Consider the following 24,829-nt stretch of genomic DNA (forward strand, 5'->3'; position numbering starts at 1 on the left):
AGCCAAGGCTAGAACCTATGTCTGCCTTCTGCCTGCAGCCCCTCACTTCATACTTAACTGCTGGAGGTGTGACCAGCTCTGTTCACTGAGGACTTCAGGGCCATGCCCTACTCTTTGTAATTCTATCATGGAGAGCAGAAACTGAAGCAAAGTAGAATGAAGGAATGCCTGATGCTGATCATGACAAAACTCTAACCATGGCTTATGTGAATGCATCAGCCATCCCTGGCTTGACAGGCCATCAGTTCAATTGGTGTTTGGTCCTTGTGAGAATTTTTAATCTTGGTTTGACACGACAGTTTTAAGAATCTGGGAGACTTTTATACTTAGATCATCCTCTCAATTCTAATAATTATACAATCAGCCCTCTGTATCCACACGTTTAGAATCCAATTAACCACCCATGGAACATATTGGGGGAAGAAAAGTCCAGAAAGTTCTCAAAAGCATAACTTGAATTTGCTGTGCACAGGCAACTATTTACTTGCTTTTTATTGTATTCACAACTGTTTATTATATTAGGTAGTATATATAGTCTAGAAATGATGTAAGGGTCTTTGGTAGCTCAGACCATAAAGACTCTGCCTACAATTCAAGAGACCCAGGTTCAATCCTTGGGTCAGGAAGATCCGCTGGAGAAGGGAATGACAACCCATTCCAGTGTGTGCATAGGTTACATGCAAATACTGTGCTATTTTATAAGAGGGACTTGAGCATTCATGGATTTTAGGTGGAAGTAAGGGCAGAGGTGCCCCAAAATCAATCCCCTGCGGTCGAATGTCAAGGGACAACCGTATCTTATTACTTTGTGATGGAAGATTTCCTTTCTTGTTTTCTGTTTTTCTTTTCCCTGAGCTTTAAGGTTCAGGATTACCTTACTGGACTTCTCTGGAGACTTCTGCTGACTCCTTTCAGATTTCTAAAGCAGTTGGATGCTATTTTTGTTCCATAATTACCAAAGTGAAAATGGAACTTGAATTATTTCATAATAGATATTTCACCTCAGTATTGGCAAAATTAAAAAATAATTCAATCTGTGCTTGATCCAGCAGCCTCATTACAATAGACAATTTTTATAACAGGGTCCCATGTTGAAAATCTTGTGTCTTCTTTGCGACTAATTGCTAAACCCAATGTTGGTTATACACTGTTTACTATTAAATTTTCCCCCTTGTAGTTAATATTGTTCCAGGAAATGAAATGTAAGATTAATAAGAATGGCTATTGATGGAGCCGTATGTCCCAAGTATAATTAATGTTCCTGATAACTGTGTTAAAGAAGGGCATGGCTGATGGGTTATAACTGTACTAAACCAAGATAATTTGAAATCACTTATTCTGTAGAAATTTATATTTCTCAGGCTGGGATTTATAGCTAAACAAAACTATACCATTTTTTCAATTTATTTTTTAAATGAATTAAAGAACTGTTAAAATTGTCAGTTAATTGTCAATTAAGTATGCTTACATTAGCATTCAATGACTTTTTGTTCTTCATGGAAAGGGTGACTTTTATACGTGTGAAAGAAGAAGAGTTTGAGGTGGTAGAAGTTCCTATAGACTTCTTGAGGTTACCTTGCCCATTTCTTTTCTCTTTTGTAAAAAATTGTAGACCACAATGTATTTTCTTCTGGTTGTGAAAATGCTGTCAGCAGCCTCTCGGCAAAAAGACTTTCGCTGAGAAGTTGAAAACAAAGCTTCCATAGTGCTTTGTGGAGAGCTTTGGGCCTGCGTTCTAATTTCTCGTGGCTCCTCGCAGCCTGGGGATGCTACATACAAAGGATGATTAGTTCAATGGTGACTGTTTCTAAGTCAATATTTCTCCTGAGAATATGATCATTTTAATCTTCTCAAGGTCTAGGCTAAAACTCTCTAATTGGATCTACATGAAGGAGAACAGCAGCAGGTGGATGGAGAGTGAGAATGATCAATTACTGCTAGGCCACAGGCCTCTTGGTGCCATGCGAGATCGTGCTCAGCATGGAGCGAGCTTCCCTTCGGTGACCTAATCCACGTGAATCGGATGGTGCATTAGTCTTTTGAACTCCTAAATAATTTTAGTCAATGAGTGAGCATCAATTTAATGTGAAATCCCATTGGCTCAAGAGTTAATGCATGTTCAAAATTGCCTAATTTTGTCTAAAGCAGTCTTTTGTCTCTTGACGAGAAAAGCATGGTTAAGCCTGTGATGTAACCTTTCCCACTGTCCTGAACTCAACCCTGTCATTGCTGCCAAACTTGTGTATCTCTGCTGCCTGCTCTTAAAAGCTTTGTATTTTGGATTGTCCGGTGTATATATATATATATATATATATATATATATATATATAGGGTGCTCAAGTGAATTTGAATTTCAGATAGCAAACAGAAAAACTTTTTTAGTATAACTATGTCCCACATGATGTTATACTAAAAGATTCTTTGTTGTTGATCTGAAATTCAGCTTAACTGGGTGTCTTGCATTTTTATTGCGTAAATCTGGCAGCCCTGGCCATGTTGCCTCACTGTTTACTGAGTTTCATTTTTGAAGCCTGAAGGTTATGTTTTATGGCTCTCTCTTCCAACTAGTACACAGATGTCTGCCTGTCTTTTCCTACCAGGAAAAGAGGCACACTGATGAGGAATCTGCCCATTTAAATAGTTGTCATCATTTTTGATCATAATTAAGGACATAGGTTTAGAGTAAACCCAGAATGACATAGCTGTTCATTCTGTTGCTCAGAATGATAGAGTACAAGGGAAAATATTACAATACAATATTACAGTATTATAATTCTGCATGAGGAGAAAACCAAGGATAAGGACCTAGTTTACAAAAAAGAGATCTGTCATCAGAATTATTAATTAAATAGCTTTTGTGAGTAAGTAATATAGTGAGTGAACTTTTCTTGGTTGTTTGGAGGGAATTATCTTATTCTTGCAGCATTATGATTGATTTCAGAAAATAGTAGGTTAGAAAAATTATTCTTGGAAATGCTTTCTAGAGTAGGAAAGATTTAGAAGAAAAAAATACAGCTTCTACCTAGATAGAGCATTAAACAGATCTGTACTCCCTTCTTCTCCATTTCATCATTTTTTAGCACTTTGAGGTGGCAGGAGAACTTGAGCTTGGCGATGCTGGCTTGCTGCATGAGGGGCCTCAATGCAGGGCTACAAACCAGCTTGTCGGGATGGCATGTGGCATGGGGACCTCCAAATGCATTGATACTAGGGGGCTTGTAAAGAAATCAAGGCTAAGGGGGAAAGAAGAGATGCCTGGGAGTCAGTGAATTGAGGAAGTGCTTCAACCATCTTCTGTGTATGGCTGGATAACTGTACATGTGTAATTTTCTGGACAGGAGGAGTCCTCTGAAGTCTTTTAGGTGAGACCATGGGGAACAAAGTGTGAGTGAGAAGCTGCAAGTCTTTGGAAACATTTCCTTTTACTGCGCCCTAACTCAAGGACATTGAACAGCTCCCAGAGGCGCACACCAAGGCATAGCTGGGGTTGGTGTGGTGGAGCGGGGGGAGTTGGAGCAAGGTTCTCAGTCGCTTGGGAAACTTGCTGCTCGAGCTGGTGGCAGCTGAGGCCACTGGCTAACAGCTGAGTGATTTTGCCCCAACTGGATGTGAGCCAGGTTTGAGCAGAGCACTGAGGATGGGAGGGGAGTAAATGGAAGGTTGGTTTGATTGTTTTCTGCTTCATAGCATGCTTATACCTTGCAGAACTATGGCAGAAGAATCAAGAGTATTTCAGAGCTAAATAGAACGAGTCATAAACACCCCTTGTAAGGGTAGTAAAGATGTGTAATATTGACTTCCCTCTGACCAATGCCAAGTCTTTCAGGAAGATTGAGCAAGTGGAGTAGAGACTGGGAATTTGAGCCCTTCCCCCAGAGATGTCATACTGCTTCTGATTGCACCTTCTAGAAAAAGCCATCAGAGGGTACTGTCTAGAAACTGGAGGAAGCTCAAGAGGCTGCTGTCTAGAAATGAGAGGAAACTGCAAATGCAAAGGCTAGAGCACACCAGCCTGTGCTAGGAGGCCTGAGACACTGATGTTTCCAAGGAGTTTCAGAGCAGCTGTTTTCTTTTTTCTTCGTCTCATAGTATTTCTTAATTCAATTTTCAGGATCAGGTCATCTAAAAATCATCCAAAAATTCTTCTCTGATAAACAGTATTCCTCTAATTTATGACTGTTATTTGATTATACAAATGAATCAAGTCTTTAAAAAACAAATTCTGCCTAATCCTGAGCAGATGCGTAGAGCAGATCCCTTCTGGAGAGTCATTGTCACCTAAGAACCCCAGCCCTGACCTTCTTCTCAGCCAGAGGTGTTGGGGGTCTGTAGTCTGAACTCTGCACAGAAGCCACTGTGGTGGCGAGGATACAGGACAGGCCCTTTGTGACCGGTCTGTAATCCTCAGGTTTGGCCTTCAGGAGTGTCGGGATGTTCTGGAAGGCATGGGGTGCCTGCAGGCCCAGGGTGTCCATCACGTGATCAGGTAGTTGATGTCAGTGGCCAGCTGCTTGGTGGAGTGCAAGGCCCATCTCCATCTCCTGGCTACTTGAGACTCAGGCTCTAGACAACTTTACTCTGTTAACTATGATGACTTCCTGGGCACCACACTGGACCACAGGTCCAAGGAGTATTTGAAGTCACTGTTTGCCATTCTGATTGAGAGTCACCAGTGTAGCCTGTCTGACATACTCTTACTTCACCCTGGTGATGTTTTAGGACCTCCACCTAGGTGCAATGGATGGCTGACTCAGTTTGCCCATTCATTCATTCAGTCAGTATTTATTGGCCATCTACCCTATGCCAGGCATTATTCTAGGCACTGGGAGTAGACCAGTGAACAAATCAGACCGATCAGGAAAGGTTACAATATGAAGGCAACACATAAGCAAAGATTTGAAATAGGGGAGGGAATGGTAGCAGGAGAATCTCTCAGGGAAGAGTATTTCAGGCTGAGGTCACAGCAGTGAAAGGACCCCGAGGCAGGAGTGTGCCTGCTGTGCGTGAGACAGGGAGGCTGGGATGATGGGGTGGAGTACCAAGTCGGAGGTGAGGATGGAGAGGAGTGTAGGCCTCAGAGTGAATAGGGCCTTTGTAGACCATTGATGGGATGCTGGCTTTTCCTCCAAATGAGTGGGAGGTTCATCAGAGGATTTCAAAGAGTGGAATGACCTGATCTGAGCTTTTTTTGTGACTATTTTAAAACCTTTACAAAAATGGAAAAGCACAATGAACCTTCATATTTTCATCACCCAGCTTTGACCATTATAATATAGTTTATCAATATTTCTGTATGCATTTTTAAGTGATGAGGACTATTTTGTAAAAATACACCTATACTGTGATTATCGTATTTAAAAGTTAACAATATTTCTTTAAATATCAAGAATTTGAATTGATTTATATTTTGAAGGTCAAACTGATAGGATTTCCTGACAGCTTTGATGCAGCTTGTGAGAGAGGAGTCAAGGATTAGATAGTAATTAAAATACTTTTTAGTGTCATGCATTTATTGGAATGCTACTATATATGTACTTCAAACTAGGTCTTTTAAAAACTAATTTATTTTAATTAGAGGCTAATTACTTTACAGTATTGTGGTGGTTTTTGCCACCACGTCGACATGAATCAGCCATGGGTGTACACATGTCCCCCATCCTGAACCCCCTCCACCTCCCTCCCCACCCCATCCCTCAGGGTCGTCCCAGTGCACTGGCTTTGAGTGTCCTGTCTCATGCATCGAACTTGGACTGGTGATCTATATCACAATGTTAATATACATGTTTCAATGCTATTTTCTCAAATCATCCCACCCTTGCCTTCTCCCACAGAGTCCAAAAGTCTTTTCTTTATATCTGTGTCTCTTTTGCTGTCTTGCATATAGGGTCATTGTTACCATCTTTCTAAATTCCACATATATGCGTTAATATACTGTATTGGTGTTTTTCCTTCTGACTTCACTCTGTATAATAGGCTCCAGTTTCATCCAACCTTATTAGAACTGACTCAAATGCGTTCTTTTTAATAGCTGAGTAATATTCCACTGTGCCTGTGTACCACAATTTTCTTATCCATTTGTCTGCTGATGGACATCTAGGTTGCTTGCATGTCCTAGTTATTGTAAACAGTGCTGTGATGAAAATTGGGGTACGTGTATCTTTCAATTCTGGTTTCCTTTAAAGATTAACATTGGCATCTGGCTTCAGGATTTTTAGTTTCTTTTTGTAAATATTATCCAATACCATCAATTCTTCAGCTAGAGAAAATATTGGTATTGCTATTTGCACATGTGGGAAAGTGGCACAGAATTGCTCACTTGTTAAGTGACTTAAAGTCCCTTAAATGGTGGTTTAGAAAATCCTGGTAAACTGGGAATGACTTAACCCAAACTTGAAATTTCTTTTGCTCTATTATCTCTTCTTCTATAAAGGAAATTTGGGCAGACAATCGGACATATATTTGGACACATTTCCTAATCTCTCAAGGTATTTTAAATTATTTAAAGAGCTGCCATGGAAATAGTTCCATGTATTATAACTCAGCTGAATTATTAAATTGAATTTAAAGAAAATCAAAAGATTAATTGGCTGCCTCCTATATATTGGATGCTGTTCACAAGGATTCCAAGGTCTAACAGGTGCGAAACCTGTGGTACCATAATTGCGATCAGTGTAAATGGAGGCAGAGAGAATACCAGGTGTAGAGGTAGCAGAGGGAAGAAATGAGTCTGGATGTGATCAGGTGTTCTCCTGGCTTGCAGGGGCTGGGCAAGGGTATTCTTGGCAGAAAACGACATGAGCAAAAGCATGAGAAGAGTGAAGGCATGGCAGGTTGGGAAGTGCATGCAGTTGGCTGCTGAAGTATGCGGTACCTGGCATGTAGGTAAAGGAGCAGCAGGAGATGAGTCTGGAGACAGAGGTCAACCTTTTGCAGAGAGCACTTTGCATCTTTTACCCTCAGTCAGAGAGGTAACAACAGCATCTGAAAACTCCCAAACTCTCTGCAAGTTACAGAATCACTGCCCCCAGTAGGGTGTTTCACACACACCTACCCAATCTTGTCCGATGTTTGTCCATGTGACCGATGTCGTCTGTGGCTCTGTCAATGTCCCATGTGTTCCTGGTGTCTTTGGATAACACCATCTTCAAATGTTGTCACTGCTACACCTCAGAGTGATCTACTGTGTCTTCTCAGAAGTAAGCAAAATATCAACAGCAAAAGAATAGATTGCTCATTGAGCTTGCATCCTGTAGTGTGGGCATGCTAAGTTGATTCAGTCGTGTCCCACTCTTTCTGACCCTATGGACTATAGCCCAAAATGTTCTTCTGTCCATGGGATTCTCCAGGCAAGAATACTGGAGTGGGTTGCCATGCCCTCCTCCAGGGGATCTTCCCTATTCAGGGATGGAACCTGGGTTTCTCATGTGCATTGGCAGGTGAGTTCTTTACCACTAGCGCCACCTGGGAAACTTCCTGTAGAGTGGATTGGAAAAAATCAAAGTAACCCTGCAGATTTATTTCTAGCTTCCCTTTCTAAGAGAGCTCTTAGTCCCTACCCAGAAGTGTCGCCATTTCCGGTCACTGATGATGTTGGAGAATTTGGCCATTGAGGAAGGTTCTGTGCAAAAGAACCTCTATTCTTTTTAAATCATATCCAAATTGCCTTCTGTTTCAGGATAGTTCATTTGCTTTGGAACTCTCTCTCCAGCCATGCATGCTAATCTAAACAGAGCCCCAGAAAATGAATTATGTTTCCTTTGTCATTTATCAGTTCAGTTCAGTTCAGTTGCTCAGTAGTGTCCGATCTTTACGACCCCATGAATAGCAGCACGCCAGGCCTCCCTGTCCATCACCAACTCCCGGAGTCTACCCAAACTTACGTCCATCGAGTCGGTGATGCCATCCAGCCATCTCATCCTCTGTCGTCCCCTTCTCCTCCTGCCCTCAATCTTTCCCAGCATCAGGATCTTTTCAAATGAGTCAGCTCTTCGCATCAGGTGGCCGAAGTATTGGAGTTTCAGCTTCAGCATCAGTCCTTCCAATGAACACCTAGGACTGATCTCCTTTAGGATGGACTGGTTGGATCTCCTTGCAGTCCAAGGGACTCTCAAGAGTCTTCTCCAACACCACAGTTCAAAAGCATCAATTCTTCTGTGCTCAGCTTTCTTTATAGTCCAACTCTCACATCCATACATAACTACTGGAAAAACTATAGCCTTGACTAGATAGACCTTTGTTGACAAAGTAATGTCTCTGCTTTTTAATATGCTGTCTAGGTTGGTCATAACTTTCCTTTCAAGGAGTAAGTGTCTTTTAATTTCATGGCTGTAATCACCATCTGCAGTGATTTTGGAGCCCCCCAAAATAAAGTCAGCCACTGTTCCCACTGTTTCCCCATCTATTTGCCATGAAGTGATGAGACCGGATGCCATAATCTTTGTTTTCTGAATGTTGAGCTTTAAGCCAACTTTTTCACTCTCCTCTTTCACTTTCATCAAGAGGCTCTTTAGTTCTTCTTTGCTTCAGCCATAAGGGTAGTGTCATCTGCATATCTGAGTTATTGATATTTCTTCCAGCAATCTTGATTCCAGCTTGTGCTTCTTCCAGCCCAGCGTTTCTCATGAATAAGCAGGGTGACAATATATAGCCTTGACGTACTCCTTTTCCTATTTCGAACCAGTCTGTTGTCATTGATAGCTCAGCTATATTTTATTCTACCCAGGTTCCCACCTCAATCATTGATAGAGCTCAGTGAAATAAGAATATGTCAAATATACAGATGTATTGAATATGTTCCTCCGTTTCTTTGTTTCTCTATTTCTTGTCTTTTTTCCCTCTAGTTTTTTTCCTTCCTGTTTTTTCATGCCTTGTATTAGCGAGAAGTGACATTTCTGTGGGCAAGCCACTTTTACAGTTAGGAACACAATGGCCATCACAATGGCCACAATGGAACGGGTGTTTGTCATCTTTGATCAGTTATGGGACTGAGCACTGAGCAGGCTTAAATACAGTGCTAGGGCCTCTTACCAACATTTTACACATTTTATTACTCTTTTTACACATTTTACACATTTTATTACTCTTGGGAAAGAGTTTTGAAAGATGGGCTGTGCACTGGCAAGACCCACTGAAGAAATCCTAGCTGCTTACAGATGTTATTGTTGGTCGGAAACATGGTCACCCAGCGTAGAGGCTGGAAAGCAATTCAGAAAACATAGTTGAGACTTCTCATTTTACAGAGAAGAACTGAGACCCAAAGAGGTTAGGGACTTGCTTAAGCCATGCAGCTGTTACTGGCAGCTTTTTATCTAGAACCTGAGAGTTCTGACTCAGGGTAGAATTTTTCCACCACAATACCCTGCCTCCCTAATTGAAGTTTATTACATTTGCAGCTCTGAGATCTCTAATGACATACAGATGACATACAGATTCCCAAATAATTTTTGTAAGGAAAACTTTCCATGTGCAACTCTAGACATGTTTGTGTGGTCTTTTTATGTGATGGTATATTATTGTTCTATCTCTTGGATGGGGTCATCAGTTTACAATTTATGGAATGATTTATGGATCACATTCAAAAGCAAACCAGAGGCCAATGGTGGAGCTCCAGGACTGTTTTTGGTGTTTTGTGCCTGGAGTGCCTTTTCCCAAAGGCCCAAGTCTTCCTCCTTGAGCTGAGTTGTCTGCTCTCCTAGGAAAAACCCTATCCTCTTCTCTTCCTTCTGTCCCTCTCTCCTTACTGTTCCTCCTCCTCCTTTTGAATCTGTCCTATGTCCTAGGTTGCTCTGTGGCTGGCAATAAGTAGTCACTTTCCCAGTGCTATTGAATGAATGAATGAATGAATTTCTTAATGTTTCTGCCTGCAAGCAGATTAGTCCTCTGCTGATGTAGCATCCTGTCTTCTGTGGAAATTAGACTGGGAGTCAGACTTGTTTTAAGGAGTGAAAGTCACTCAGTCCTGTCTGACTCTTTGAGACCCCATGGACTATACAGTCCATGGAATTCTCTAGGCCAGAATACTGGAGTGGGGAGCCTTTCTCTTCTCCAGGGGATCTTCCCAACCCAGGGATCGAACCCGGGTCTCCCACATTGCAGGTGGATTCTTTACCAGCTGAGCCACAAGGGAAGCTGTTGTTTTCAGAAGGTGTGGTGTCAAACCACAGCTCTCTCCTTACCTGTTTGTGTCATCCATGTTTCTCATTCCTTGCTTCTTATTTGGACTCCTCATCCTCACCGTTCATTAGCACTTGCAACTGGTTGTTACAAGCAGAGAAGAGAGAGGTGATGAAACTCTGATCACATTGATGGGTTGCACATTAGCAACTGATAAAAGATAAAAACATATTGGCTAAATGGGTTTTTTTTTTAGGGAATTTTATGCCAGGTTTTTCTTATTTCCCATTAGTGTGGAAAATCAACACTTGCTTGTATTGTGGGGGTGAAGATTTTTTTTTTAAGTGAGTGGGAAAACCTCTTGACATTTTACAGAGAGACTTAAGTTTTGAACAGCAAATGCTAATATTCTTTGTGCATAAAGCATTTTAGGACTCTTGTATATGAGCACTAATGACACCTCACTTTTTCTTTGTGAGTTCAAATAGGCATTTTCTGAGGTTGCATTTTTAGGAGATACTAAAACTTTCGTCAAGATGTTCTTCTGTATGACTGTCAGCTCCATTAGCTCTGTTTTCATGGAACTCAACAGAGTTCTCAACCTTTGCACTACAAATTGAATTAGCATTTTCCCTTAAAAAAGTGTTACTGGCCTTGTAATAAATAATTGTGGACAATTTCTAATGGGATTGCTATTTTTGAGTTTAGCGATGAGATATGAGGTAGTGACTTTGTTCCTAGTTGTGACGCTGTTGGCTTGGGTGAGTTGGGGTGGAGTTCTCAAGGATTCTCTTTTCTTCGGGGAGCAGGGCTCTGGGATCAGACTGCCTGGGTCCTTGACACCATCCTTTTCTGATTGGATGACTTGGTGAGTTAGTTAATCTCTCTGTACCTTGGTTACCTCATTTTAAAAACAACTGTAGTTATAATTGCATTGCTTGAGATAATTTGGAGGGCCAAATGATTTAATTCCATGAAAGCAGTTAACATAGTGCCTGCCATAACTATCAATTTTGTGTGAAATTTTGCTTGCCTACTCCTCCAGGTCCTCTTGTCTTGCTAGACCAAGGGTCATGCTGGGTTTTCCAGAAGTCCAGGGTGTGGTCTGAACTTTGGGCTGAAGCTGAAATAGCAGCTATAACTCTCCCTGGATAATTTCATAGTGTTGAAGTGAACTGCATTTATCTCCAGTCATTTTTTAGAAGGAGTTTTCTTTTTACTGTTTAGGGAAGAACATTATCTGCCTCTGTTTATTAACCAGAAGATACAACAAATACAAATAAAAATTATACTCATTAAATGGATAATATGAGGCAAGAGATAGAGTAACTTTTCAGATAAGCAGTGTAAATGAGCTAGAGTCTTTTTCTGACAGAGTTGAAAAGACCTATATTTGTCATCCAGAAAATAATTTTTAACTGGTGTATGTATGTGCTCAGTTGCTCAGTTGTGTCCAACACTTTGCAACCCCACTCACTGACTGTAGCCCACCAGGCTCCTCTGCCCATGGGATTTCCCAGGCAAGAATACTGGAGTGGGCTGCCCTTTCCTTCTCTAGGGATCAAACCCATGTCTGCTATAGCTCCTGATTGGCAGGTGGGTTCTTTACCACTGAGCCACCTGAGAAGCCCCTTTACTTGTCTATCAGAACATAACTACCCTCTGTTTTACTGGGCTGCCCAGATGTGACCCAGGACTTACTTAACTCTAGCTTTTCTAAAAATGAGATTCAGGGTTTTTGTTCTCTAGACTCTACCATTTTACATCAACTTGCCTATTCTTTTCAAGAACATATATGTACTGCCATGGAAAAGAAATGGAAATATTAAAATCCAAGTATAAAATTGCCTAGAGAGTAGAAATACCTATAAGTAAGTTCTGGCCAAAGGCATGAACCACCTCTAGTTGATACCTATCTATGCTGGTATTTAAAGCAGCAGCTGCTGCTGCTGCTAAGTTGCTTCAGTCGTGTCTGACTCTGTGCAACCCCATAGACGGAGCCCACCAGGCTCCCCTGTCCCTGGGATTTTCCAGGCAAGAGTACTGGAGTGGGGTGCCATTGCCTTCTATTTAAAGCAGAGAGAGGTACATAAGAAATCATGTTCTGATTGATTTGTATGTTGGTGCACACACAGGCATCAATAATTGGTTTCTTGTTCTCTTGATACAGCATTCTGGTACTGCAATAGCTGTGTCTCTTGCATAGGTTTTCTTAATTATTTACTGATTAATTTGTCCAGTAAATTTTGTTGGATACTTTCTTGCAAAGTACCATACCAGGTGCTTTGGGAGGTGGAGATGAAAATACTTGGGCTTTCCTGGTAGCTCCTACTGGTAAAGAATCTGCCTACAGTGCAGGAGACCCCAGTTTGGGCCCTAGGTTGGGAAGATCCCCTGAAGAAGGGATAGGCCACCCACTCCAGTGTTCTTGGGTTTTACTGGTGGCTGGGACGGTAAAGAATCCACTTGCAATGTGGGAAACCTGGGTTCAATCCCTGGGTTGGGAAGATGCCCTGCAGGAGGGCATGGCAACCCACTGCAGTATTCTTGCCTGGAGAATCCCCATGGACAGAAGAGCCTGGCAATCTACAGTCCGTGGGGTTGCAAAGAGTTGGACAAGACTGAGTGACTAAGCACAACACAGCACAGAAAATACTTATAGTTTCCATATTGTTGAAAATCTTACAGCCTAGTTGAGAAGGCAAGACATACAATATGGGACATGTAATCCTACTCATTCACAGTCAGCTATCAAATGCTTACTACTAGTTGTCATTACTGTGCTGGAAACTGGGAAGCAAAGATGATACAATTAGGATCTCTTTCCTGGAGACTCACAGTGAATACATATAATGAGGAGGAGGATTTCAGAATAGTTATGGATGTGATACTCTAGGAGTATATGTTGATTCTTTTGAGAAATTCAGTGGTTGCTACCTGAGAAGGGGCCATTTTCACTAAGGAGATTTTTGCTATTTGGCCAAGATAGAAAGCAGTGACAAAAGCTCAGAAATGTGCTGGTCTGTTTGGGGAAGTGAGACACTTAAAATTAGCCCAGGGAGGAATAGGGAGACTGGACAACTCAGAATGGCTGATGCTAAGGAACCTGCATTTCTCCCATAGACCTGGGGTGGACACTCTTAGTCTAAAGTCTTTTAAGACCTATCATGGACTTACTGGTGAGTCTATTTGTGGCTCAGATGGTAAAGAATCCTCCTGCAGTGCAGGAGACCCGGGTTCGATCCCTGGATCAGGAAGATTCTCCTGGAGAAGGGAATGGCAACCCACTTCAGGATTCTTGCCTGGAGAATTCCATGGACAGAGGAGCCTGGCAGGCTTCAGTCCATGGGTGGCAAAGACAAGACTGAGCAAGTAACACTTTCATTTTTCATGGACTTCAGAGGGCCCATGAACACCCCAAAGATTATAAGCAAAATCTGTGTTTCTGGAAATAAGGGTGTTTTCCTGGAGTCCACCCAGAAGAAGAAGGTGAAGAAGCCTTATGATAGATGCTGAAGAGATGTGATGGATTTCAAATCGAGGTCCATTTTGCTCTTGCTGTGGAATGGAGGACAGGGTTGTGTTGTGGGGGTTACAGGCAGCAAGTTGGGAAAACTTTCCAGAAAAGTCACCGCATCTGTACCTTAACTCAGATGACAGTTGTTTATCAGTCACTTTACCCGTGTGTCAGACTGTGCTGAACATGAGCTGGGAGTCCCGCCAAGGGGGACATTACAGTGTATGGGGTAAGATAGATAATTAAACAGAGCACCACAAAAGTGTTGGCCCATTGCTGTAATAATCATTTATATATGTACTTGTTCATTCAGCAATTCTTTCTTTGCCAGGCTGTCTCCAAGGCTTTGGGGAAAGGAAGCTCATGTTCAGGGAAGACACGTATTATATTAATGTTAGCGTTCGATTTGGTATTAGGTAGCTGTAAAGAAAAGCCAAACCATCATTAGGGTGAACAGTAATAGGAGGCTTATGTTAGATCAGGAGAGGCTTTCCAAGGTGAGAAACCCTGCTGGAGGGAGGAAGTGTGTCAGGAAAAGAGTGCTGAGACGTGTCTCCACTTGGTCTTTGTGGAGCAGCAGTGATTTCAGGACCTGGAACTTGGTGAGTGAGGAAAGGAGTGTGAGGAGTCAGGTGAGAGTGCAGCCGGGGGCAGATGGTGCTGGGCCTTTGAATTTTATTCTCGGTGTGGTGGGAAGCCATGAGGGTTTTGAATCAGTTCAGTTCCGTCGCTCAGTGGTGTGCAACTCTGCGACCCCGTGGACTGCAGCATGCCAGGCCTTCCTGTCCATCACCAACTCCCGGAGTTTACTCAAACTCATGTCCATCGAGTCAGTGATGCCATCCAACCATCTCATCCTCTGTCGTCCCCTTCTCCTCCTGCCTTCAGTCTTTCCCAGCATCAGGGTCTTTTCCAATGAGTCAGTTCTTCGCATCAGGTGGCCAAAGTATTAGAGTTTCAGCTTCAGCATCAGTCCTTCCAGTGAATATTCAGGACTGATTGCCTTCATGATGGACTGGTTGGATCTCCTTGCAGCCCAAGGGACTCTCAAGTGTGATTCTGACTCCACTCTGGATGTGTGCATATTTTAGCACATCACCAATGCCATGAACTCAGTTTTGACACTCGCTCCCTGGAGGTGACATCAGATCCCATAGGTTAAGGGCTCCATCTCATGAGACCCCCTCACTTTAAATGCTGGTCACAAGCAAGCCCTGGTCATCACCTGTGTTTCTGACCAACTGACTTTAAATCCGAGGTTCTGCTCAGGTTTGATTAACTTGCTAGAAAGGCTCAAGAACTGAGAGAAACCTTTTGCTTGCTGGATTACTGGTTATTATAAACATTTGACTCACTAGCTCAACAGCCAGAAGGAAGAGATGCATAGGACAAGACACGGGGAAGGGGCACAGAGCTCCCGTGCCTCTCCAGCTGCCCCACTGTCCCCAAACCTCCACATGTTCACCTACCCAGAAGCTCTGAACCCCATTCATTTGGGTTTTTATGGAGGCCCCATTACATAGACACAACTGATTAAATCATTGGCCACTGGTGATATATACAACCTCCAAATCCTCCCCTTCCCCCTGAATCAAGGGGGTAGAACTGAAAGTTCCAACCCTCTAGGCTTGGCTGGTTCCCCTGGCAAACAACCCCCCTCCTTAGGTGGGGTCCAAAAGTCACTTCACTAACATAACAGGAGACATCTTTGTTGCTTTCATCACTTGGGGTTTTAGGAGCTCTGTAGCCTAGCACAGACCAAATATATATTTCTTATTAAAAAGTCACAATATCATAGGGAGTGAAGACCTCTACTACAATCGGGGGAGTTTGGGGTCCATCTAACCTAGCTCACGAGGATCAGCAAAGCCCCCTGGAGGAAGTTAAGTTTAAACTTTGAACTGGAGGATGAATATGAGTTCTTCAGCGGGTGAGGAAGAGACTGTTCTAGGCAGAGGGAACAGTATGCTTGAATGCCTCAGGTGGGTCACTAGGCCAGGGGCCAAGACTGGGAATGCAAGGGTAAGAGCAACCTTTGGGAGAAAGATCCTGACTTCAGTTTTGTACACAATAAGGTTGAGATTTCTTTGGGTAGATCAATAGGAGCTGCACGGGTCATTAGCATCTAGGTCTGCTGTCCAGGAGAAGAGTATGAGATGGCAGTTTTGTGTGGCCACACACAGGGCTGAGATACCCAAGAAGAACTGTCAGCTGAGAAGGCGAGGGCTGGGGGCAGAACTTCAAGGAATATTGAGATTTAGGAGCCTGGTGAGGAAAGGAAATGCATAGGAAATATTAATAGTGGTGGAGTAGTTGCCAGCGAGATCTAAGTTGGTGTCCAGAGAAGTGGTGAAGACTTTACCTGCTGTAAGAATTTAAAGCTAAGCCAATATGAGTTGGGATACATAAAATAAGCCTTATGGAATGTGGGAAAGGAAGCTTGGTTTTATCTGATAGCTGAGATGTCTAGATGATAGGCAGTGATTATGTGGGGAGCATAATGTGAGCAGTCTCTCGGAGGTGGATTTGATAAAATTTTGCTCAGGAAGCTACAAAGAGATCAGCACTGATTCAAGCAGGGAATTCGGGCATTTGGGCATAATTTTATTTGCTGATGATTTTTTAACTAGAATTTTGCTGGTTTATGACTCCCCTAAAATTATATGCAGAAATTTGAGAATTTGTTTATGTGTGTTTTCTAGATAGTTTCAGAATTTTCCTTAGATCATCAAACAGGTCCACGAGCCCCCAGAAGGTAATGATCTCTGGGTGTAGGCAATGAGAAGTCATTGAGAGATGAATGTTGTCTTTTATGACAGTTCTTTGGACACTGGTTGGCAGGGTGAGTTTGAGGAATGATGGGAAACTGAAACTGAGACTGTTAGTTGATACGTCGTGTCTGACTCTTTGCGACCCCGTGGACTGTAGCCCACCAGGCTCCTCTGTCCATGGGATTTCCCAGGCGAGAATACTGGAGTGGGTTGCCATTTCCCTCTCCAGGGAATCTTCCCGACCTGGGGATCGAGCTCCAATCTTCTGCATTGCAGGCAAATTCTTTATCTTCTGAGCCACTAACGGGAGACAGACATAAATTCTAGTAATTGAGACATGGAGTATTGTTTTCTCAGGCAAGAATGATGAAAACCAGGAATGCAAAGAAAGATAGGCCGTGTGTTTTACAGAAATGAGGGACTAAATTTGATTATGGATTAGATGCAGGAGGTACAGTTAGCGAATGTTTATTAAGGACCTAGTGTGTGTCAGTTAAAATCGGGCGCCAGTGAGACATGGTCCCCACCTTCATGGACCTTCATAGCCTTCACAGGAAGCATATATTTGTCAATAATCACTCAAACATAGGACTGGAAATTGTGGTAAATGCCATGAAAAGAAGGTTCAGGGAACTTGGCTCACAACATTGGGAACTTGGTGAGGGAAGCTCACAAAGTTATTCCACTAGCACTCAATTACTCCCACATTTCAAGAGAGTGGGTATTTGTTGGTTCCTTTAATTTAACTTTGCAAAAATATTTCCTTTAGAAACCAAGGCTTTAAATTTTTTTTTTTCATTGCTTGGCTAATCAGGGAAATAGAGCTTTTGGATGGCTGGTACCATGATTTATGGTTGGAAAAACAACAGTATTTGATTACATTGAGCTTCAAACTTTTCCTTTGATTAATGAAAATCTTCCCGGCAAATTCTTTTTATTAGGCTCTGTTTTTTACTTGGTCCAAGAAAGTCCACTCTCTGACCCCAATATGAATGCCTTCCAACATCTCTCTTAAATCATATAAAATATGTAATATCAGTGGGGCATCCATTTGGAAATAATCAGATTGGCCAAAACGTTCCTTTGGTTTTTTAAGTAAAAACAAAAGACACATATGCTGAAAATGTTGCTTTCTTTCTTTTGTCTAAAATGGCTGCCCCCAAATTCACCAGTTCTAATAAAACTTTTTAAAAATGCTCACTGATATGACAGCTGTTGCATTACTGTCTAACAAAATTGTTTCAAATGATATTAAAGAAAACAGCTAGAGCTGGCTAAAGGAAAAAAAAAATCAAACTTCTTAGCCAACCCAATATTTAGTTGTCAAACTGATGTAATGAAAATGGAACTAAATCTAAATCAGTTGGGTTTCCAGTTTCCATAGGTGCAGTGGTGATGTCTTTTGTTGTCTGATGCTTTTCCCTTGCCATTACTTTATTGCATTCCTTAGTCATTTATGTGCATCAGAGTTGCAATTTGTTAAGTCACTGATGCGAAATATCCCTCCATGTCTCACTCAAGCTTCTACCCTACTTCTTTTCAGAGAATCCTTAAAGGTATTCTGTAGGGCTAAAGAACAGCCACAGGACTGGAAAAGGTCAGTTTTATTTCCAATCCCAAAGAAAGGCAATGCCAAAGAATGCTCAAACTACCGCACAATTGCACTCATCTCACACACTAGCAAAGTAATGCTCAAAATTCTCCAAGCCAAGCTTCAACAGTACATGAACTATGAACTTCCAGATGTTTAAGCTGGATTTAGAAAAGGCAGAGGAACCAGAGATCAAATTGCCAACATCCGCTGGATCATGGAAAAAGCAAGAGAGTTCCAGAAAAACATCTATTTCTTCTTTATTGACTATGCCAAAGCCTTTGACTGTGTGGATCACAATAAACTGTGCAAAATTCTGAAAGAGATGGGAATACCAGACCACCTGACCTGCCTCTTGAGAAACTTGTATGCAGGTCAGGAAGCAACAGTTAGAACTGGACATGGAACAACAGACTGGTTCCAAATAGGAAAAGGAGTACATCAAGGCTGTATATTGTCACCCTGGTTATTTAACTTATATGCAGAGTACATCGTGAGAAATGCTGGACTGGATGAAGCACAAGCTGGAATCAAGATTTCCGGGAGAAATATCAATAACCTCAGATATGTAGATGACACCACTCTTGTGGCAGAAAATGAAGAAGAACTAAAGAGCCTCTTGATGAAAGTGAAAGAGGAGAGTGAAAAAGCTGGCTTAAAGCTCAACATTTTAAAAACTAAGATCATGGCATCCGATCCCATCACTTCATGGCAAATAGATGGGGAAACCATGGAAACAGTGAGAGACTTTATTTGTTTGGGCTCCAGAATCACTGCAGATGGTTGACTGCAGCCATGAAATTAAAAGACACTACTCCTTGGAAGAAAAACTATGACAAATGTAGACAGCATATTAAAAAGCAAAGACATACTTTGCCAACAAAGGTCCATCTAGTCAAAGCTATGTTTTTTCCAGTGGTCATGTATGGATGTGACAGCTGGACTATAAACAAAGCTGAGCACTGAAGAATTGATGCTTTTGAACTTTGGTGTTGGAGAAGACTCTTGAGAGTCCCTTGGACTGCAAGGAGATCCAACTAGTCCATCCTAAAGGAAATCAGTCCTGAATGTTCATTGAAGGGGCTGATGCTGAAGCTGAAACTCCAATATTTTGGCCACCTGATGCAAAGAATTGCCTCCTTTGAAAAGACCCTGATGCTGGGAAAGATTGTAAGTGGGAGAAGGGGACCACAGAGGATGAGATGGTTGGATGGCATCACCGACTCAATGGACGTGAGTTTGAGTAAGCTCTGGGAGTTGGTGACGGACAGGGAAGCCTGGCATGCTGAAGTCCATGGGGTCTCAAAGAGTCGGACATAACTGAGTAACTGAACTGAACCGAACTGAAAGCCCAGCTGATCTCTTAATACTGAGCTTGATAGACTAGTCAACTTCTCATCTAAGTCTTATGAGGAAGTGTCCAGGATAAGAAATGATAAGGTTTGGTGACAACTGAGGGAGAAATATGAGTTTTACAAAAAGGGAGATGTTTTGGCAATTCGGCAAAAGTAAGTTAAATCTTCACTTAAGATAAAGGGAGAGGGTGTGGTTAAGGCTTCTGAAACCTCTTATTAGGAAGGCAGAAGCTGAAGATATTTAGAACAAGTTAAAGAGAGTAGTTGATGTCGGTCCTATGGAAATAAAAAAGCCCAAGGCAGACAGAGGAAGAGGAAGAAAGATTGCCCTAAGTGTAATAGAAGCACTTGCTACCGGTGTGAGGTTAAGAGTTCCGGGTCTGTGACAGCTGCAGTCGGGCAAGACCAGGCAGAGGACAGCTGGAAGAGATGAGTCCGAGATCTATAAGTAAGCTCATCCCTGGGGACTGGTATCACCTTGGCTTGGTGCCTGGCCCACTCTTGTGTCTTCGTCTGAGTCCAGACACGGGCATCTCCCACTCTGTGCCTTTCCCCTACAGTTTACCTGGCCAAGTTTGTCTGCATTCTGAGGACACAGATCTCTATCTGGATGCAGTTGGAACAGATGAGCTTGGCTTAACTCAACAGCCTTGACTGTTGCATTTTAAGGTGCAACAGGGCTTCATGGCCTGTGAGAGGATCTTACTTGCCCTTTTACTTGATTGGATTATATTATTATTATTTTCATGAAATCCTGGCTTGGGAGTCTTTGTAGGGCAGGGCTGAGCTCAAATGATGACTAACGATGTTATACACGTGGATTTCCCAGTTGGATAAAAATGTTGCTTAATGGAGAGGAGATGTGGCCTGTGTAATTTCCCCCTCATCTTCTCCGAAGCCTTCTGGTCTTACACCCTATGTCTACAGTGAATTTTCAGTACTCCAGGGCTATCTCAAAGATAAAGTGTAGACGAAAGACATTTTGCTGACAGCACACCACTGTGCTGGGTCTGGAAAAAACGAGCTTTTGCTCTTACATCTTTTACTAGTATTCTTAAAAACAGTATATGCATAACCTATTATATTGTTTTGAAAATTGTTATATTATTGACTCAGCCACTGATTAATTCATTTGATATCAATATTTATTGAGTTCCTATTCTGCAAGAGGCTTTGTGCTATGAACACTCAGAGTTCCAACGATGAATAAGACACAGGGAACCTAGTGGACAGCAACGAAGACGAGAATGTACAATTGAAGGAGTGATAATGTTGTAAGTAGCAGAAGAGAAATAAAGGCCGGCTATTGAATTCAAAACAAGGATATGTTACCTCCAGTGTGTGGGGATTAAGGGTAGCTGATAAGAGAGGAATTCATGCACAGATGATGCTAAGGGAAATAAGCCAGTCACAAAAAGACAAATACTGTGTGATTCTTCTTATGTGAAATATGTAGAGTATCCAATGCGTAGAGACAGAAAGTAGAATGGTGTTTGCCAGGGGCTGGAGAAGAAGAAATGAGGAGTTGTTATTTAATGGGTAAAGAGTTTCAGTTTTGTGAGATGGAAAATTTCTGGAGATTGGTTGTACAGCAATGTAAATATACTTATTGCTGAGTGGCACATTTAAAAATGGTTAAGATGATCGATTTTATGTTATGTGTATCTTACCACTATTTTAAAGAAATACAGTATCTTATTATACAGGAATGGGTGGAGGATACTTAACACCTTGGAGCTTTTGCCCATGCACATACTATTCATTCATTCATTCATCAAACGTGTATTGAATGCTTCCTATGTGATAGGTGCTAAGCTAGTTATTAATACTAGGGCTCAATACTTAAAGCACTTCCCTCATAGCTCAGTTGGCAAAGAATCTGCCTGCAGTGCAGGAGATCCCGGTTTGACTCCTGGATTGGGAAGATCCGTTGGAGAAGGGATAGGCTACCAATTCCAGTATTGTTGGGCTTCCTTTGTGGCTCCGCTGATAAAAATTCCGCCTGCAGTGCAGGGGACCTGGGTTCGATCCCTGGGCTGGGAGGATCCCCTGGAGAAGGGAAAGGCTACCCACTCCAGTATTCTGGCCTGGAGAATTCCATGGACTGTATAGTCTATGGGGTAGCAAAGAGTTGGACACGAGTGAGCGACTTTCACTTTCAGTACTTAAAAAGCTTTATAAGACACCAAGTTTGTGAATGTCACGCTTGCTAACCACCCCTTCCCTCTCTAGACGCTAAGCTTCTATAGCGAAATATTCACAGCTGCTGTCTGCTGACTTGACTTGTGCATGAGACATGAGTAAACAAACAGTGAAAAGATTTGAGGGGGGGTGTGGATGGCATGGTGATGAAATGGAAAGGGATGGGTAAGAAAATATGAACTAAAGGCAGTGCTTTCTAAGGATATTAAAAAAATAAAGAACTCCTATTTGTGGCTGCCAACCCAAGAGCTAAGTCATTTAGAATGGAAAAAAATTGACAAACTCAAACGTACTCAACCCAAAGAGCTAGTTGTTTTGTGAATATGGCAAATGTAGTTTGAGAACCACTACCACAAAATTGTGGACAGTATTAATGAGTGAGGAGAGCAGGGAAGGCCTGCAAAATTTGAGCTAAAAGGAAAGATGTGTGTGCTAAGTTTAGTCGTGTCTGACTCTTTGCAACCCCAAGAACTGTAGCCCTCCAGGCTCCTCTGCCCATGGGATTTTCCAGGCAAGAATACTGGAGTGGGTTGCCATTCCCTTCTCCAGGGGATCTTCCCAACCTGTGGTTTGAACCCAGGTCTTCCACATTGCGGCCAGATTCTTTACCATCTGAGTCACCAGGGAAGCCCTAAAAGGAAGGTCAAGGCTTTTGAAGGGAAGCAATGGTGAGCCTCAGGGTGGTCTGATTATTTGGGCGGGCAGTGGAAAGCAGGAAGTGTGAGTTTCCTTAACCAAGAGACCCTGGAATTTCTATCTTTAGTTCACTTTATCTCATCTTATTTTCTTTTTCTTTTTAAATGTCATAGGCTTCATTCCATTTCTCCTTGAAATATTTTTCTACTTCTTTTTTTCCCCCTATATGCCCTGGAACACTGTTCATTCATTTCAAGATAGTATAGAGTGCGAACCACAGACCAGGCACTGTTCTGGGCTCTGGCCACGTGCTCCCCAGTCCTCTGCCTTTATTCTGTTGTGCATGCTGAGCAAATCCTGGGGTCAGGGTAATTTCTGCTCCTATACTTGTTTCCATGAGAGACACAAACCTAGTCTCATCTACTCCTTTCCTGATCTCATTTCTCCCTGTCTTCTTCAAGGTATCTTCAGTGAGGCTGTTCCTTCTAACCTGTGTCTTTAATCCCGACTGCTTTACTTTTCTTCCTGACTTTATTCTCTTTTCCCTTCCCCATACCTGCCACCGTTCCCTCCCTGCTGGCCCATTCTTTTCAATCTCCATGACTTCTCAAGTTCCCTCCAGGGAGAAAATCCTTTCTTGTCTTTATATTCTTTAGTGACAACCCTATCTCTTTCTCTTCCCGTTTGCATCAAGTTCTCAAAGAAATGGCCCTCGGTTTTTTATTTCCTTACATTCTATCCACTCTCCACCCACTGGGTTGGCTTGTACTGTCTGCTGAACCTCCTTGCCAAGTGTTCTTCATGTCAAATCCAACTTCACTTTACCAATCTCTCCTTCTTAAAGCTTTCTCTTCTTTAAACTTTTTTGCTTTTCCATTTCCTTGGGTCTCCCAGAACTTTCTGTCTGTACTTTCTCCGTTTCTTTTCTGAGATGTGCTTCCTCCCTAAAAATTGTCAAGGTTGGTGTAATCACTTGTATTCTTCTGTTCTTCTCATTCTGCATGTTTTTGAAGAGAAATATTGAATATTGACTAGGATGCTCAAGTTATAGCCAAGTCCAAACAACTGATACCTAGAGTTATCTGATAAAAGTGACATAAAAATTTGAATTATCTTTCTGCCCTTGTTCTGTGTGGCTCGTTGGTTCATCTGAGTTTCAAATGTTCCCCCTTTTTTATGCTTTGTCCCCACTTTCTAAAGACCCTTAGCATGGTTTGGAATTGGAATGAGCCTTGGTCTCTAATGGTTCTGAGTTCATTATGAACCCCTAAAAAAATGAATAAATCTAATAGAAACCAGCTAATTTCATTTTGTCATTTTCTGAATAATGTATTCTAGTGTAGGCAGTCCATTTTTTAAGCAGGTTTGCAATAAACAATTTCCCCTCAAGGTTAATATAATAGGCAAACACCTTTTGCTGCAACAGACGGTTGCAGAGGTAATGAAAGATTAGCTTACATTATGATTCATTATTTCAAAATGTCAGAATAAAGTGGATCTGCTATATCTTCCAAGCCTCTTATTCTTTAGAGGATAGTGCATGTTTTACTTTTCTAATGTTAATGGATTCACTGTGTTTTTTTTGTTTTGTTTTTTTCTCCTATTTTTTTCCCCAGGCCAAATTCAGATAATCGACGCCAGGGTGGCAGAGAGAGACTGGCCAATACCAGTGACAAGGGAAGCATGGCCATGGAATCTGCCAAGGAGACTCGCTACTGTGCAGTGTGCAATGACTATGCCTCAGGCTACCATTACGGAGTTTGGTCCTGCGAGGGCTGTAAGGCCTTCTTCAAGAGAAGTATTCAAGGTAATAGTGTGTTGCAAACAACTTATCCCATTTTTTAATCCTAGAGGGGAAGCAACAGAAGAAGACATACGATCAGTCATTTGTACAAAACACTAATACCTAGTGAGTCCACTAGTATCTATGAAAGAAACATGGAGAAGAGATAAGGTCCCAGGAGAAGCAGTTGGCAAATGTCAGGGTAGTTGTGGCTGAGTAATTATGCTTCCTCCATCGGCAAGATCCCAACAGTCTTGAGCAACTCTAGAGGAAGAGGATTTCAATAGCTGGTTCTCTGAGACGTTGTCCGTGCCATGATTGGGGGATGGCAGGTGGATATTTGTGTGTTGTAGGCAGCTAGACTTATGTGATGTTGTGTGATATTAATTATCCATACATAGTTATTTCTCCAACTTGGCTTTGCCTAGGTAAGCATTGTGTTCTGATCTCTGTGCCAGACCAATTCTAATTTAACTCATTCTTCTCTTGCTCTTCTTCCATTTCTTTGTTGTCTCAATGGATAACATGACCTTTTGCTAAAATGAGAAGACTCACTAATAAGGGATGTATTATTTGTACCAAACAGTTATTAAGTATGCGCCTGTAACATTTCATTCATTTTATTCGCAGTGTCTGCTTTGACCCTTTTCTTGTATGTAGTTTTCCAAGTGCAGTTTCTCTGGTAGACTGCCAGCTACATTTCATTTCTACTCCGGGAGTGTCTATACTTTTGCCATATTGTCTATGGGGGATGCACTGGGGGTGGGACACCAATCATTTTTACTACCTAAAATATCTATACTAAAGATCCTTTGACAAGAACAGAGGTCTGACAGCAGTTTAGCTGGATTAATCTTTTGT

At 42.0% G+C, this 24,829-nt stretch overlaps 1 protein-coding gene across 9 annotated transcripts in view; it reads left to right on the top strand.

Annotated features, from left to right (window-relative positions):
* ESR1 (estrogen receptor 1) overlaps window positions 1-24,829 on the top strand; it is a 391,695-nt gene that overhangs the window by 138,453 nt on the left and 228,413 nt on the right. For 8 of the 9 annotated variants that reach the window (XM_081530291.1, XM_081530289.1, XM_081530288.1 and 5 more), the window contains one exon: window positions 23,802-23,992. In XM_081530291.1, the coding sequence (XP_081386417.1) occupies window positions 23,802-23,992 (191 nt within the window). Of the gene's footprint in view, window positions 1-23,801; window positions 23,999-24,829 lie in introns of all 9 variants that reach the window. The other variant, XM_081530287.1, reaches the window with a different exon arrangement.

Source organism: Giraffa tippelskirchi, chromosome 9 (assembly GCF_054371585.1).
Source record: "Giraffa tippelskirchi isolate mGirTip1 chromosome 9, T2T-mGirTip1v1.2.pri, whole genome shotgun sequence".
In the NCBI taxonomy this organism is placed as follows: Eukaryota; Metazoa; Chordata; class Mammalia; order Artiodactyla; family Giraffidae; genus Giraffa; species Giraffa tippelskirchi.